General features: G+C 36.4%; 1 protein-coding gene across 2 annotated transcripts in view; it reads right to left on the minus strand.

Moving 5' to 3' along the window:
• GNAI1 (G protein subunit alpha i1) overlaps positions 1–17775 on the minus strand; it is a 34499-nt gene that overhangs the window by 7481 nt on the left and 9243 nt on the right. For both annotated transcript variants that reach the window (XM_031592417.2, XM_090135407.1), the window contains exons 2-5: positions 6187–6229; positions 5966–6107; positions 959–1116; positions 300–428 (exon numbers count right to left, since the gene is read on the minus strand). In XM_031592417.2, coding sequence (XP_031448277.1) covers positions 300–428; positions 959–1116; positions 5966–6107; positions 6187–6229 — 472 coding nt within the window. The remainder of the gene's footprint in view (positions 1–299; positions 429–958; positions 1117–5965; positions 6108–6186; positions 6230–17775) is intronic.

Below are 17775 nucleotides of genomic sequence, written 5' to 3' on the forward strand. Positions count from 1 at the left end.
AGAACAGCTACATGTTAACACAGTACAAAATTGAATATTTCAAAATTTGATTTACACAGAAAATAAACTTTTCATTTATTACTTAATATTGCTGTATTTGTTCTGAGTTGTTACAGAAACTCAAACAATTCCCTTATGCTTTCAGAAAACTAATCCAAGCAGCAAGGAATTTTCCAGTAAAAGAAGATAATAAAATAATTAGTTATGGTTACACAAATTTGTTAAATTGCATCACTAAAAGTCCATCCATGAGAACTTTACAAAAGCTGACAGATGAACATGCAGAACAATTTACATACTTAAAATGAAGATCTTTGAAAGTAAAGTGAGTTTCCACTATTCCTGTAGTTTTCACTCTAGTCCTGAGAACATCCTGTTGAGTTGGAATGTAGCTTGTTTGTGCTATCCTGTCCAAATCATTCAAGTAACTGGAGGTAAAAATAAATACTGCATTCAGTTATTCATAAAATAGTAATTAGATAATTGCAAAAAATTACACAAGTTCTAGGTCCATTCATTACAATATGCTTTACATGAACAATTTTCTCTGAGATAAAAGATTAAGAGGAAAATAATTTTCTACTTCTTTTTTAAAATAAAAGTTTTAGAGACACTTTCATTCTAGAGGAAAACTCACACAATTGATTCTACTATAAAGAAACAGTATTCTGAAATCCCATAAAGCAAACACAGTTCTATACTTTAACATGGTTCTATATTTACCAGTGTTCTTTGCATTAACACTTTCACCCTTGTAGAGCTCTGTAAGAGTCATTGTACTTTGTACCACAACTAAAACCTAAGTTACTCTGAAATGTATACAATATCTTTAGCTAGATATTTCTAGGTTTTCCATCTATGTGAGAGCAGAATTACTTAAAAGGTTACATTTCTCTTAAGTTCTTTTAGCTGCTACTTAGAAAACAAATGACAGCCTTGTATGTCACATAGTACTTACTAGGCAGCAGAGTCATTAAGCTGGTATTCTCTAGATCTGTTGAAACAAGCTTGTACTCCACTGTCTTTCCATAGTCTTTTGATAACACCAGCAAGCTCTGCAGTCATAAATCCTTCCTCTGCTGCTCCAGCTAACACAAAGAGTTGACGAGCATCATCCTTTAGGATGTAAACAGAAAGTGAAGAGATAAACATTGAGAAAAACAAAAGGTATATTAAATTCCCCTACCCCCTAAGAAAAAAAACTACATTCAGCAAAGGAGTGAGTGACATAACCTAGTATACATGATTATAACCAAACAAAAAAATGTGAAGGGAAGCAATTAGTACCCTACATATGATATTACTTCCCACTCTTTTCAACAACAGAAAAAGTAAAGTTCAGTGAATTTTGCATCAGCTGATAAAAATTCTGATAAGTTTATCACTTGAACTGAGCTTCTATAAATAGAAATATTTTATACATTTTGTGCTGAAGTCTAACATTAACCTTATTTTACTGTCATACCCTCAAACCGAACAGAACAGTTACAATACATATCAGAACCTTCAGATATGCAGATGTATACTGACTGACTGCAGAATACATATTAATCACTTAAACTTCAAAAAACAATTTGACTGTGACAAATGATCATTCATTAGCAAAGAAAAATACTCTTAAACTTTTCCAGATAAAATAGTTAAAATATTTGTTACCTTAATTACTGAGACCAAGTTTTCTCGATAACTACATGTCTAGGAATAATCAAGGTGTTTATTTTTCTTTTATTCTTAAGAACAACAGCAAATGGTGCATTTATGTAATGACTGCCTGTGAAAGCGAGACATCCTGTAGGATGTCAATCCACTAGCCAGTTTCAGCTTTAACAGAACTTGACAGTTGTCTATCTTGCCCAATTTTTACTCAGGTAAGAGACTAAAAATGTTAAATCTGTAAGGTAATGGAAAAAGAACATAGCAGCTGGACAGAGGAAACATATTTGCAAGCCGGTACTCCCCAGAAGGCAGCTGACTGACATTAGTTACCAGTTGTATGTGATCTACTGACACAGTATGTCAGTCAGCAAAATCAGCATACCTGTGGCTTCTAACTATTACCCGCAACATGTCCTGTTTGTTCACTAAATGAAAGAAAAGAGGAGATGATACTAGAATGGAGCACAGGGGAATGAGAGGGGCTTAAGTACATCAACTAGGAACTGAAAATATTTCAAAAATGAAGAGGATTCAATCTGCATGTTGTAAAGTTATTCTCACAGAACGTAAGTGAAAATATGACGCAAATCTGTAGGAAAGAAGGTTCTATCACTTTTCCTGTTATATGAAGAACATTTTAGGATAAGCATGGAATGTAATGATTGTTCTGAAGAGACTGCGCACTGTAGACTTAAATATTCTCAACTTGGAAACAGAAAGCTTGCTCTAGTCAACTCAAGGCAGATTTGAAGATATTTATCTGTACCTGTGTGTACATGTCACAGTTTCAGTAGAAACAGAGTTGGCTTTCCTCATAGAGTCTGGTGCTATATTTTGGCTTTAGAAAAAAAACAACGTTGATAACTCACCAATGTTTTAGTTGCTGCTGAGCAGTGCTGCACAGAGCCAAAGACCTTTAGGTTTCTCACAAAGCCCAGCAAAAGAGGTGGGAGGGGACTAAAATGGCCACATGGATATCCCATACCATGTAACATCACGCAAAAAAACCTACATAACTGAGAATCTGGCCTGGTGAGACAGCCTCCACTTGTGAACCAGCTGGACACTGGTCTGCAGGTAATGAGCAACTGCATTGCGCATGACTTGTTTTGTAAATACATGTGTGCATGTGTATATATAAAAAATTTCTCAGCCTTCTCTGTCTCAGGTTTCATCTCAACCTAGGAATTCCTTTTTTTTTTTTTTTAAATTCTATACCTCATCTCACAGGAGGTGGGGGATTGAGCAAATGGCTGTTTGGTGATTAGCTCCTGGGTTAAACCATAACACTGCACATGTAGCCATACATATGAACAAACAGGTAAGTGATATCATCTACTGAAAGCTACAAATCTAAAAATGGATTTTTACCAAACATAAGAATAGTATGCTGATTACGATATATATATATTGGGTAAACCATGGGCAGCCAGTAGAAATTCAGTGGATTGCACTAATAATTACATAAAAAACAGAGCAGTGAAGATCACAAAGCAGGATAATTAGATCTCACTGACTGTAGCCTAAGCAATATGCTTGCACAGAAGAAACCTGAATGGCAACTGAATGTTGTTTCTGGATGAAAACGCCAATATACAATTGACAGAAGCAACAGATACATACTAGAAACTGCGAGTCTGTCTTGTCACGAACTCTCAAAATGTAATTTCATGTCTGCTATAGTCTGACTTTCAAATATACAAAACTCATTGTTTTTGAAAAAGCTCTAATCTCTACGCCTTCTAAGACTGTATTTGTTTTTATTGGGAGGGTGTAAGAGGCAGTAACAAGAAGGGGCAGGAAGTGAAGTAAGTTCTGTTAGGTGGCATCTGTTAACTCCCATATCCCTTTTCTACAGAAGGCAAGTACACAGATGCCACAAATGAGGTAGCACATAATAACTGAGTCCTATTTTCATTATTAACAAGTGCCAGATGCTTTCCTTTAATCATACTGCAATAGGATTGCTTGCTCTCAAGGACTCACTATTTTTATGTAGGATTCCACAAATGAGCTACATTATAGAAACTCATTCAGCCTTTTTTGAAGCTAACTGTAGCAAATCTCAATGGACTGAAGGTAGTCCATTCTCATATAAAGCATATTCACTAAATGTCTCTGAAAATATGGATTCTGCACCAGTATGGAAATATTCCATAGGATAAAGAAAAGTATGCTAATCCTAGGATGGAGCATTACTAAAGTTCCTGTTAGAACTTGTGCTCTTCTGATTCCATAGTTTCACAAAAAAAAAAAAACCATTCAACTTGTTATCTTGTCATTATTCTGACAAGAGAAGAGCAGTCACTTTTCCAAACAGATTTATTTTATTCAGTGTAAAATCTCCAAAAATTCAATTTCAAAAAAAGAATAACAGCTTTCCTCCCGACATTGCAATTTTGCATTTTTTTTTCTGTAGAAATGATAATAAAATCAAATAAAATTTAAAAGCCTATATTTAATACAATGAAGAACACTCATACATTTTTAGAAAGGCAGACTTGTAACTCACAAGCTCTAGATTCCTTTTTTGATTTCTCATTTTGAAATTATTTCAAGTCCAATAATTACTTGCAATAGCAATGTTGCTCTGCAAAAAGAATTCAGATCACCAAGACCTGCTTAAATGCTATGGAATAGACAGTTATTTCACTATCATTCCTGACTGAAGTTTTGCATTCAGTTATACAGTTCTCTGAAGTTGAAAAATTCCAATCAGATTGAATTCATATCACACATAAAACATTTTCACGATCTTCTTGTCAGTCCTTTTATCTGATAAAATCTACACTTACTCTCTCCTCCATTTTCTTTTACTTTGTATTTAGTAACAGAAATACACCATCCACCTCTTTCCAACATTAACTGTCAGACATCAAAGAGAAATTCACCGCACAAATGAACTGATATGCATTCACATACTGCTCCTGCCCTGAAAATATTTAGTCTTTAGTGAGAGAACTGCTCCAAAAGTAATGCCTCCTATTTTACTATATTGGCCTACTATGTAAGAGGTGGATGGTGATGGTATGGCAGTAGAGGTTGATCCTTCCTCACCCATATCCTGCTACATTTTGTTGCCATGAGACAGATGGTAGTGGAGAGGAAGTCTGACATGGAAGTGTGCATGAAGCAAAGGTGTGTGACTAAATTCCTCCATGTGGAAAAACTACACTCACTGACATTCATCGATGCTTGCTGAACATCTGTGGAGACCAAACAGTGGATGTGAGTACAATAAGGCAGGCAGTGGGTGGTGCAGTTCAGCAGTGGTGACAATAATGTGAAAGGCAATTCACGTTATGAACAAACATGCAGATTTTTACAAGTGTGGAATGCAGCCTCTTGTTCACTGCCGACAAAAAAAGTACAGCTCCTGATGGTGACTGTAGAAAAATAGTGTTTAGTAAATGAGAATTTGCTCTACCAAATAATGCTATTGTGCTCTCTGTATCTGTTGTAGTTTCCATGGAAATAAGTGGGAGGCATTACTTTCAAAGCAATCTACATAGTTGATTTACAATTAAGCAGATTTCAGACAGAATTAACATATGTACATAAACATATCTACATTTTACAAACAGCATCTATCCTCCTGATCTGATAGGGACACAATCAGGTTCACCATAAATAAGAGTACAGGCTGAAGTGATAAGCAAAAAATTCTGCAGACTACATCCAATAAGTGGATGAAAGGAGATGAAAAACGTACAAGAAAGCCTGGAAACAGACAACTATTTTCTTGGAAAAAATCCCTAATTGATGTGCTATCATGAAAAAAATTGAGTACCAGCAGCAGTACTATGCCTGTGCCTTAGAGTACAGTAAAGTCATTCACACTAGAAGTCAGTATGAAACTGGATCTGGCCTACAGGTGAGAACATTTTAGGCTCTACTGTGACAGTGACTCAATTGTGAAGTGCAGAGAACAGCTAGATGCCTACCTGTTTAATCTTGTTTTTTTTAGCAATGATGTTCATCTTGAAGGACTTATAGCAGCCTCTAAGTAAAAATTAAGAAGGACGACTACAGAGCTTACTATTTTTCAAAAAATCCCTACTACTCGGACTTACATAGAATTTGGAGGACTGTATCTAAACAAAATAGTTGTCATGAATCAATCTAGAGTTAACTGCTCAATAGAGCACTTCACCACATAGAAAACTGAATGAAATTTCTTCTTTATTAAACCTTCTAGCCTACAAGGACTGTTGGATATGAAGAGATTTTCCAGGAAATAACAACGGACAGAAATTGAAAAAGAATGGATATTTCAGCTATACATGTGCATGTTTACTTCAATACTCACAGCCCTGGTTGGATCACCAAAATCTATCTTCAACCTCCCCATTGCTCTAATGATAGCAATAATTGACTGAATGGTGTTACTGTAGACAACAGCTTTGTACTGTTTACATTCTTCTTCTGAATAACCAGCTTCATGGATAATCCTACGGAAGGAAAAAAAATAAATTCTCTATTCAAATAAAAAAAAAATATCTCTTTATGATTGTATATTACAATACTTACTTCATTTGTTTGACAATTGTGCTTTTCCCTGATTCACCAGCTCCTGAAAAATAAATGGAAATTCATTACATTTTTGTTTCTACACTTAAATTACCTAATCAATACAAAGAACTTCAACTGTTCCAAACACATCACAAATTATTTTTAACATAAAATCCTAAATGCTTCTAGCTAAGTTTCAAAACTGAGGTATTTTGACAAGAAATCACTCAACTCTGCAAAGCCTCTGTTCTTCCTTTTGTGCATGAGAGCAATAAACTTCAGACAGCCTGTTGGCATTTCTAAAAGCATAAAGATTGCCAGTTGTCCAATTCCAATATGACTAAAGAAAACTCTCTAACATTGTAGAGGTCACTGTGACCATAAGAAGACACTGCTAAATGCTGTATTCAACTTAAAAAAAAAAAAGGGGGGGGGGGGGAGGGGGCTGCCAGCTCCACCTTGTTCCTCGGACTTGATAGAGCAGATTTGACAGAGCAAATATTCCTGGAAGTCATTTCCATGTCCTCGAAGGGCAAGAATGTGACTGGCAAGAACGAGCAAGGCTTTACCAACTATACATTACTTGGTAATGCTTTGATGGGGAAACAGCTGGCTCTGTGGATGCAGAACAGCAATTATATCATTTATTGTTCCTCTACCAAGGCCTTCAATATCATCTACAGTAGTATTCTTGTACCACATTGAATAAAGAATGATTTCAAGATGTCTAAAACACTGTCTAGATGATCAGATGTAAAGGTTAGCAGACAACCCAACCGCAAGCTAATTACAAGAGGTAATCTTCAGAAGCCAATATTTGTTTAACGCTATTTAACATCTTCTTTGTTGATCTGAAAATCAGGACAGAATACTCCTGCATTAAGTCATTAAATTAAGGCAACATCAGTTTTAGAGGCCAGGAAGCAGTCTAAGTGTTGGAAGAGCAAAGGTGTTCGCTTGTTCAAGAAATCCTCAAGAAGTTAGACAACTGAGCTGTCAGCATCCATGAGGCTGTATCTCAGCACCTCTTGTTCTTCCCCTCAGCATCCCAAAAATGAGATTAACAAGACTAAAACAGTAGCATATCACTTACACGAATAAGGAACTGGTTTATACGGCATTAAAGGATAAGCTACAAGAAGAAGGCTATTTAATCTTGAAAAGACTGCTGGAGGTATCTAATTGCTTTCTTCTCCATAAAGCCACTTAAGACAGCTGAATTCAGAACCAAACTTCTCAACAACAAAAAGACATGTAGCGAATAGGAGGAGCATGTGTTACTCTAGAGATGTGGGTAGGGTGTTGTGAAAATGGGACTATCCCAGGGGAAGTTGTTAAGCACTGGAACATACTGTACAGGAAGTAGAAACTTAGTCTTGCAGATCTTCAAGATGCAACTGGATAAGGTTCAATAATTTTGATGTTCGCTCGATTTTGAGCCAAGGACTGAAACTGATAACTTCTAGAGGTGTGTTCTGACTTAAATAGAAGACTAATAAAATATTTTGTACTTTCATTACTGTATAATGAATCTATTTGAAATGTTCTGCCTAGTAGGTTAAACAAAATATGTAACATAATAGTCTGAATCCAGCTTTGAGCTATTTGTCAGACAAGAATTGTCCCACAGCCTCCCTAGCGCCGCAATTAATGTAATAGATTTCCTTTCTTCCAATACACAACACAATGACTTATCACCAACAGAAGCTACTACACTGTACAGTTACACTGCTATGGAATAAAGCAACTGTCAACTTCGGCCTAAGACTGGTTTACGCTCTCTCCTAATGTCCAAGTAAAAGACATGGTTTTGATAAACATATACTAATTACAGAGCAGCAATAGTTCTCAGATTCTGAGCAGTACTTTACACAAACGTGGACAAGAGCAGTGATCACTAACCTCTAAGAACTGCTAATAAGTACTACGCATTTCCACAATGTGACAGATTAATGAGCAAGTCTTACTGGAGTAGACAAGATCTATGTAATCTTTATTCTGATGTAATATTTTTATTCAAATCATTTATTTTTTTTTTAAAGCAAATCACCCTATTACACTCTTCTACTCAGGAAGAATTTTGCTGATAAATATTATCATTACAGGATATGAATCACAGAATTGCAGGAGTTGGAAGGGACCTCAAGTGATCATCAAGTCCGATCACCCTGCTAAAGCCTACAACAGGCCACACAGGTGGGCATCCAGACAGGTCCTGAATATCTCCATAGAAGGAGACTCTACAATCTCTCTGGGCAACCTGCTCCAATGCTCTGTCACCCCTTATCATAAAGAAGTTCTTCTACATGTTTGTATGGATTTTCCTTTGTTCAAGTTTTAGGCCACCGCCCTTTGTCATACCACTACAAACCACTGAGAAGAGCTGGCCTCATCCATTAGCCTCCCACCTCCCTTTAGATAAACATTTATCAGATCCCTCTCTGTCTTGTTCTCCCCAGGCTGAACAGATCCGTGTTATTCAGTGTATCCTCACATGGGAGATTCCTGTCTTTTTTGAACTGTAAAGCCCAGAACCAGGCACAGTAATCTAACCATGGCCTCACCAGGGCAGAGTACAGTGGAAGGATCACCTCCCTCATCCTCCTGGCCCCGCTCTTTTTAATGCTCTCCAGGATACCGTTGGCATTCTTGGTCACAGGGACACAATGCTGCCTGATGGTCAACCTGTTGTCCTCCAGAACACCCACATCCTTCTCCAGAGTTCCTCTCCAGCAGATCAGCCCATAACCTGTACTGATGCATGTAGTTATTCCTCCCCAGATGCAAGACTCTACTCTTGCTGCTGTTAAACCTCAGATTCCTCCCTGCCCAACTCTTCAGTTCATCCAGGTCTTGTTGAATGGTAGCACAGCCTTCTGGTGTGTCAGTTACTCCTCCCAGCTTTATATCATCAGCAGACCTGCTGAGGTGGACACTCCCTCTTCATTCAGGTCACTGATGAAGATGCTGAACAAGAACAGACCCAGCACTAACCCCTGGGAACACTGCTAGTTACAGGTCTGCAACCAGACTCTGCACCACTGATGGCAACCCTGAGCTCTGCCAGTCAGCCAGTTCTCAATCCACCTTGTCATCCACCCATCTATCCCACACTTTCTAAGTTTGGTAACATGGATGTTGTGGAGACACTGTGTCAAACGCCTTGCTAAAGCAAGGTACAAAATATCCACTGCTCTCCCCGGCCAGACATAGAAGGCTGCCAGGTTGGTCAAGCATGACCTCCGCTTGGTGAATCCACGCTGAATACTCCTGACAAACTTCCCTCCCAATGGCTTGGAGAGGATATCCAGAACAAGCTGTTCCATCAACTTTCCAGTGACAGAGATAATTACTGCACCCTGTGAAACGCTTTCTGTTTAAACATTTAACATGTTTGATTAACAGAGCAGGTCAGTGTCAGGTCTGGTTATTAGATCATAATTATTTATTATGTAATATATAACTGACTCAGTTTTTCTTGAGTTGGGCATCTCAACTTCCACTACAGTGTTAGAACTAAATCACATCAAACACCTAGAATTCTCATAAAGCTTTTTAGTAATACAACCATAAACATTCATAACATGTAAAAAAAAAGAAAAAAAAAAAAAAACCACACAAACAAAAACAGGCAATTCACTGCAGTGTACCTAGCATTAATAATAAGTTTCTGGAAGATGCATTCTCCTATTTTACCTACTTAATAAATTGCAAAATAGAAACAGGGTTTTTTTTGCTGTTGTTGTTTCCTTTATTTTTCTGTTCTCTTTATTGGGAAGAGTGTTTTGATGGCTTTTTTGTATATCTGCTTTTACTTCATACTAAAATGTCTGCAGCTTGATAATAATCCTTCAAAATATGTCTGAAAATGACACCTTACTCACTGTCCCATACTGAAAAGAAATTGACAATTATTGCATTCCAGAACACAGAGCTCAGCCAAGTTTTCTTATAGATGCAAAGCTGCACTGATAAAAAAAAAAAAGTCCTTTCCTTTGCACCAGTGTGAATTAAGTTCTTAACAGCAAAATGAGAACTGTATTAGCAAATATTACTCAGAAGCAAGTAGCATTAAGTATTTCATGTGATGGATGCATAAAACATGTCAAAGATAGCCATACTGCCACAACCAAACCCTGCCCAAATTTAGGCAGTCTTGAATGTATATTCCTCTATCATTTAGTAAAGAATACTACTTATTGGTTTTGGTACTACATCAGTGCAATATTTGATTGCAACTTCACTACTGCCAATAATTATGAATGATATAAAAAAGAGATGGCAGAGTTGCTCTAACCAGAAAAGTAGCAGTGTATCACTTCCAGATTTGAAAGAATGGTAGGGATTTTTTGACTGCTTAGTTTTAAATGAAAGTTAGTTAACTATTAAGTCATCTCCACTTCAGTAGAATAAGGCTGGAATAACTGATGAGTATTTTCATCTCTCTTGGCACTTGGTGCCCTCTGTGATACCACAGGAGCTCCCTACTGAGAAAAATCAGAGGACAACATATCTGATGAAAATGCCATTTAAAACATAGCATTTTCTTAAAAACTTTCATTGATATAATTCAGCATAACATCAGCTAAGTCTAATACTCTTATTACACCTACTTGCCAGAAAGGCAGATGCTTATGCTTTATTTTTTGCAAACCAACGAAGTGTGAAAGTAAAGGATCCCCAAGTTATTCACCACAACTTAACAAGGAGACAGAAGAACTACAGGACAGAAGTCCCCTACAGACTGCATGAAAATCTGAGAAGTCCTCTCTTTCAAAGTAATTAGACTTTATCTTCATATCTCAACACTTTGACAGCTATTGGTGGTATCCAAAGAAGTTATTTACTTCGATCCAGCATAAGTTATGACAGCACTCTGGGAATTCAGTGAACTCAGTTCAGGCACATAACTAACCCTGTTACATCCTCCATGGCACAAACTGTAACTCAGTAAGAAACACTAAACTGTACTGCTGTTTTTCTTTGAAGACAACTTTCAATTTTGGAAACAGGGAGAAAACTTGTTGCCTCTTCATGTCCAAATGTCTTAAAAAAAAAAAAAAACCCCAAGTGCTTAGCAGATCAATTGCATGTATCGTACTTTGAAGAAAATGAGAATGGGTATCAAAGTTCAAATAAATATAAGAAAGAGGTAAAACAATGTTTGGTTCTGCAAGCTGCTTTCATTTACTCTTCAAATGAAGCACGTCCATGTTCAGAAACAATTTAAATAAGTATTTCCATAATTTGAAAAAATGTCATCAAAAACCTTACTTTAAATTTGTCTCACGATTTACTATCCCACACGCTGCCTACGTAGCAAGCACTCCAAAACTACAGATTTCACAAGCGTTTTATAAAACCAAGCACAAAAACTGCTGTCTGTAAATTCTGATACCTTAATAGCAACATTTCTAATTTGTGAAAGACTCGATAATTGCTTACTGAATAAACTACTCATATACCAAATAAAAAGCAGTCCAAACAACTTCACAATTTCACGTACATAGCATCTCTCTTTGGAGGAAACCAACTGTTACGTACAACAATTTCTAATTGTGCAAAGATATTTCTGGCAATACTAACACAGAAATAACTGTAGTCTAAATCTGGGGCAAAGAACTAGTTGAAGAGTTACATAAAAGCTGAAGAGTAGAACAGGGCTGGCTTTGAACCACCGGATCATTCTCAAACGGAACAGAACCCAGAGACAAATGAAATAGTCTTGTAGGGTGCCAGAGAAGAGGTCAAGTACAGACAAGAGTAATTAATATAAAACTGGCCACTTTTCAGACAGCAAAGCAGATTTGTACCAGATCAACTTAAAAAAAAAAAAAAAAAAAACTGGATTCATCTCTTGAAAACCCTCTCCCCACAACTCCCCAACTCAGTCTCCTGTCAGATGTTAGCATTTTCTGGTTGGAGGACAAGATGAATGGTGCCTGGCCTTCAGCTATCACTGATGACAGGCAGCACAAGCGAAGTGCTGTTTCTGCTATATGGCCAGTAAACTCTTACAAATGCGGCAGGACTCATAAAACAGCTTGCAAATATAATCTTACATTTATCACCTCATGACACATTACCAGAAATGAAACTTATTTTAGCTATTATTCAAGTTATTAATCATTGCTACCATACTCACAAACACATCCACAGTAGTACAAAAAATCCATGGTGAAGACTTTTTGCCACCCATCCAGGTTGACCACCAAATGGAATACTCCTCAGCACCAGCCTCTACACAAGAATATTTGCCCCTACAAAGTTTTCTTTTTTGTCTCGTGCTGTCTTTTCAAAACCTCATGACAGTTATACTTCTTATCTACTACCATCTTGCTTTCCTCTTAATTCTATGGCAGCTACTACTGCTGACATTTTATGTTCCTTTTCCCCCATCTGAACTGTTTTAGTATAGGCAAGCAGAAGTTTTCTCTTACAAGAATACTCATATATATACTTATACATTTAGTGATATTAGTTCTGGAATTTCTGCAGCTATCTGAATTTGAATATGTCAGAAAATTCTGAATGACTTAAAAAAGCAGCTGCGGTTAGTGTTGTCTGGAAGGAAACATTTCAGTAACTTCAACATGCAGTAATGGAGTGTAAATCCCAGATTACATCATTCACTGAAACCACAAGAGTGACAGATTCTAAAATTGTGACACTGACTCAGATGAAAGAACTGAGATAATTCTCAAACTTTCAGCAGCCACATTCTGGTTTATTTCTAGAGCACATGCACTAAGCAAACCTATAATTCACCATCTTTGTTAAGAACTAATTTTAAGCGACTATTTTTTCCCCAAGCCTTCAGTATCACTCTTACTAGATTTTTGAAATCAACGGTAGAAAACTAAACACTATTTTAAAAATGTTTTTAAATAAGCAACTGCAGAGTAACTCAAGTTAGCATCCTGTGTTCTTACCCAGGTCAATATAAACAAAGACTATGAATTTAACTTTAAGTCTCTTACATAGGCTATTACTAATGAAAATTATTAATTGGTTATTAAAACCATATTCATTAGGTTAGCACTGAAGTAGCAAAGAATGTGGATTTTTATATTCACCATAGCCTCTGGAACTCTCTAAAAAATACTGTTTGTAGTAAACGTGCACAAGACATTCTGCGGTGCACATTTTAAGGTAACTTCCCATTCATGTTCATGTTTCATTTATCTTTAGAAGTACAAATTGAGTTTCCAGTTATTTCAAATTCTCTAATAGTATTTAATATCTTATTATGACAAAGATGTTATGAACCAATCTTTTTTCTTAGAATTTGATGGATGTGGTAAGAAGGGTAATCTAGCAGACAACTTTAGTTATATATGCAGCTTTTGAAGATAAAGTACACCTAGCTCTTCAAAACTACTCTTATATCCACATTCCTCAATTGTTTTAAATCACTGGCTGTACAGCTACTGTTGTCTAGTAGGAACCCTTCTAACATCATCTGCATCACTTTTAATGTAATCACATTGTGGACCAATTGTCCCACCAAAGAGGAGAGCTCCAGTATAATCCCAGGCATATTTCAGAAACACTGTGAAATATTCTAAAGGAAATGCAGCACCTTGGAATTGAAGCTACTTTTAAGGGAGATTTCTGTTAAGAGCATACAAAACACCTCTTGAAAGAAAGTAGAACCACTGTATTAGAAGACAAGGGACAGTGTTATTATAATTCTGAAGCATTTTCTTCAATTAATACACATGTAAGACTTCACACAAGAAGTATGAGGTGCCCAACACACAAGGACTACAACAAACTTGAGACTAAAATTTTTGAAATAAACCTTAATTACATCAAAAATTAGGGGAATAGATGCATGCTTAGAGATGAAAATCATAGCTATTAAAAAACAGCATGTATGATTACTAAATGTCAAAGCACCCAACAGCATCTCAATAAGTTTCTCAGCTGATTACTTAAATGAATCAAAAGGTGAGCCTCTGAGAATTTTGGAAATCTTGCAGAAATTCCAAGTCCAGAAATCTGTTGGTGTTTCTAACAGAACAGTAAATAACTGACCTACTCCTCAAAAACTAAAGATTTCAATTTGACAGCTAAAAAGCACAAGTAAAAGTAGTTATCCTCTTCTAAGATAAGTATTCATGTAGAATCTCAGAAACAATAATCACTGTATAATTTGAAGTTACACTATGAAAGAATATGACTAAAGACCTTCTAGAAAACAAATCTGAGAGGACATTATATATAACCATACAGATAAATGCTATACAGTCCACCAGAAAAAATCACCCTCTTTGGTCTTACAACGTTTACCACAACAGCTGAAGTCAATCTCTGCCAACAGTGCACAACACACCTAACATGTATGATTAAGTATCTAGAACTTCAGACTGTCCTTTTTCTCTTGACAGCGTGGTGGCCTTCATAACCTTTTACTGTTCTTTGAATAATAGATGTGTTGTGAGAAGATGGCGGGTTCAGTGACTGAGACAGCAGAGAGATAAGCAGACCATCAGTAATCACAACCAAAGAAACTTCACACAAAATTCATAGCTGCAATAGAGACACATCATTCTGGTAAAAACATACAACAAAGTAACTTAAAATTCACAGCATGTTTTCACTTACACTCCTCGCAATTCCGAACAACAGTACTATTCTATCCTCTGCAGTAGTTACTCTTTATGCAACTTTACGAAGAGTTGGGAAATACCAGAAAGCAAGGTGGATGCATACTTCCCAAAACAAAAGGTTATCATGTAAATCTTAACTGTTTTTTCGTTTAGTTTTTTAAAGCTCTACTTGTCATGTGACATCAAGGTATCATTTGCAAATAAGATAAATGGGTATCATCAAAGTTTATACAAGGACAAATGCAGTTACATTAAAGTTAGTCCATATTGTAAAAGTAGTGCAATAAACCTTGGTTCACACAAATTTAGTCTTCATCCATGTCTAGCACGTCTAGGTTTCTCAACCTGTATAGCATGAGGACTGTGAGTTCCAGAAAAACAAGAATAAGCACATGGGCAAAATAAATACACTTTAAAAAGGTCTCTACCTCCATCAGAAGTGTGTGGATTTACAAACTGACAGAGTCTGAAATGCTGAACAAAAAGGGTCTTGCTACCCAAACTGATCTTTCTCAAAAAGAAATCTTTTCAGAACTCATATTTTTTATTTCAATTGAAAGAAGAAAACTTGTGTGCATATTCAATCACACACTGTTGCACACACATGTATTTTTCCCACAAAGCTTCCTACAAGTAGACACAATTATCTGTGTTTAATAGTACTGAATCAATTTTCTTTTTAAATAGACTTTGAGATAAATGATCAAATTAAAGTGTTAAAGCTTTAAGGTTTATCAGATTTCACTCCATTCAAACAGGCAGTCGCACCCAGCAAGACCAGAAGTGAGGAAGAATAAGAGATACATACAGAGCAGTTTGATAGCCTCAAACAAGTATGTTGTCATGGTTTGATCTGACACCAAAAGGCACTATTTCCTGCCTGCTGTTCTGGAACATAATCTAAATAGCCTCTCATCTAGGAATTAAACGACAACCTTTGCTACACTGAGGCACTAAAGCATATTAGAAGGAATCCCTGTCAGTGTTAAGAGCTTCAGAAGGTATATAATGGTTTACTGGATTTGTTAAGGATTAGTAACTGAAGCAGCAGAGAGCTGATAAATCCATTTTCAAAATGCTTCAAAAAATATTTAAAGCATCAAGAATACAGGCAGCACTTAAATGAGACTAGGCAGCTTACTTTTGGTCCACTCTTGTACCACATATCATGGTAGATTCAGAAATCAATGAGAATTCAAAATGATATTTAACTGAGCAGAACCTACAACTAATTGAGACAATTGTCTCATTTATTTTCAATTCTGTTACTGCAAGCAATTCACCTTCAATCACAGCAAATTTTAAAAATTCATTCTAATTCTCCACTTATTTTGTTCCCATATAACAGTACTGGTAACTGGGACCATCCCAACTGTATGGACACTGAGCTGGCCATTATCTTTTTCTCACTATCATATTGCATTCTTCACAAAGCACCAGATAAAAAAGGATTTTTCCCACTTGAGAGTATAACCTATAGATTAAAAGTGCATTCAGAAGAATATGGAAACAGGTTTGACTCTCCTTGTACTTGGAATGAAACCAAAGCTCACACCTCCTTTTTCCAATCAAGTGCTCTTATCTGTACACTTATTGTAGGAAATTTCCTACATTAGCAATATTTTAAAATAATAACGAGTTTTTAATAAGTTCAACAACTCTACCAATTGGATTTTGCAGGCGAATAACTTCATATTATTGCTACTCCAATCCCATAGTAACTTCTAACAGAGAAATGCAGAAACTGAAAAAATCTCATTCAGCATCCATTTACCTTCCATCTGCTGCTGCTCACTTCTAGCAATCCATGTGCATCAGGCATATTTCTCTGCTGCTCACTATGCAGTTACTCAGGTGCTCACCAGACCGTTAAAAAATATCAGTTAAAACTACCATTCTAGCAGCAAAACTAAGTCAAAACAGGATAGCTAATTTGACTATTAAACCAGCACAAAACTGACTTACAAATTTTAAAGTACCAGGGAGAAAGCAAAATCATTCAGTCAGACGTGGCAACAGCTGTCTCCTTTTAGGAACACAACAGTTCCCATAATGGAGTAACTATTTATGTCACTATACTATTAAACAATGGAGACTACTTATTCCTAGCATTCCAACATGTATTTACAAATCAGGCAAGATTCTTACAAGTTTTCTTGGAAAGTATTTCCTTACCATTGTAATACACAACTCATGTTATGAGCTAAACAGATTACATCAATTTCAAGCATGTAAGAAGATAGACAGACGTACAAGAGAAATTATTTTAAAAACTTTGTGAAAGAAGTGATATAGATTGCCATTTGATTCCAAGCTGTGCATTCAATCAGTGTTTTCCTTTCAAAAAACAGGCCATATGAAGTTCATAGAGTGACAGAATTGTTTGGATTGGAAGGGTCCTTAAAGATTTCCTAGTTCCAATCCTCCTATTGTTGACAGGGTTGCCACTCACTAGATCAGGCAGCCCAGGGCCCCATTCAACCTGGCCTTGAATGTCTCTAGGAATGGGGCATACACTGGAAAGCCACAATGAGATCCCGCACCAGAAGCTTTCTCTTTTCCAGACTGAAAACGCCAAAACGCCCAATTCCCCTCAACCGTCCTTCACGGAAGGGGTCCATAAGTCCTCTGCTGCAAGGTGGGCTGAGATTTTCATGTTGGTGCTTCCTTCCCCATCTTAGAACTGGAATTTACATTACGGTATATTGATTTCTTCTTTAAAAGCAATCAGTTCAGAGCAATGATTGTAGAAACTTCCTGTCCAATTTGGTTGCCTAGATACAGTTACATTTCACTAAAGATGTAATCAGGTACCTTTGCTAAGTATATTACACATTTCAAATGCAACAATGCATTTCTAAAAAGCATGTATGAAAAAGTAATGATATACAGTTTATTTCATAAACTGCAGCACTATATACTCAAACACTGATTCCTTTAAATAAAATAGATGCATGAAAAGTACTAATTTCATTATCAATTTATATAGGTA

Source organism: Phasianus colchicus, chromosome 1 (assembly GCF_987193195.1).
Source record: "Phasianus colchicus chromosome 1, bPhaCol1.hap1.1, whole genome shotgun sequence".
NCBI lineage: Eukaryota > Metazoa > Chordata > Aves > Galliformes > Phasianidae > Phasianus > Phasianus colchicus.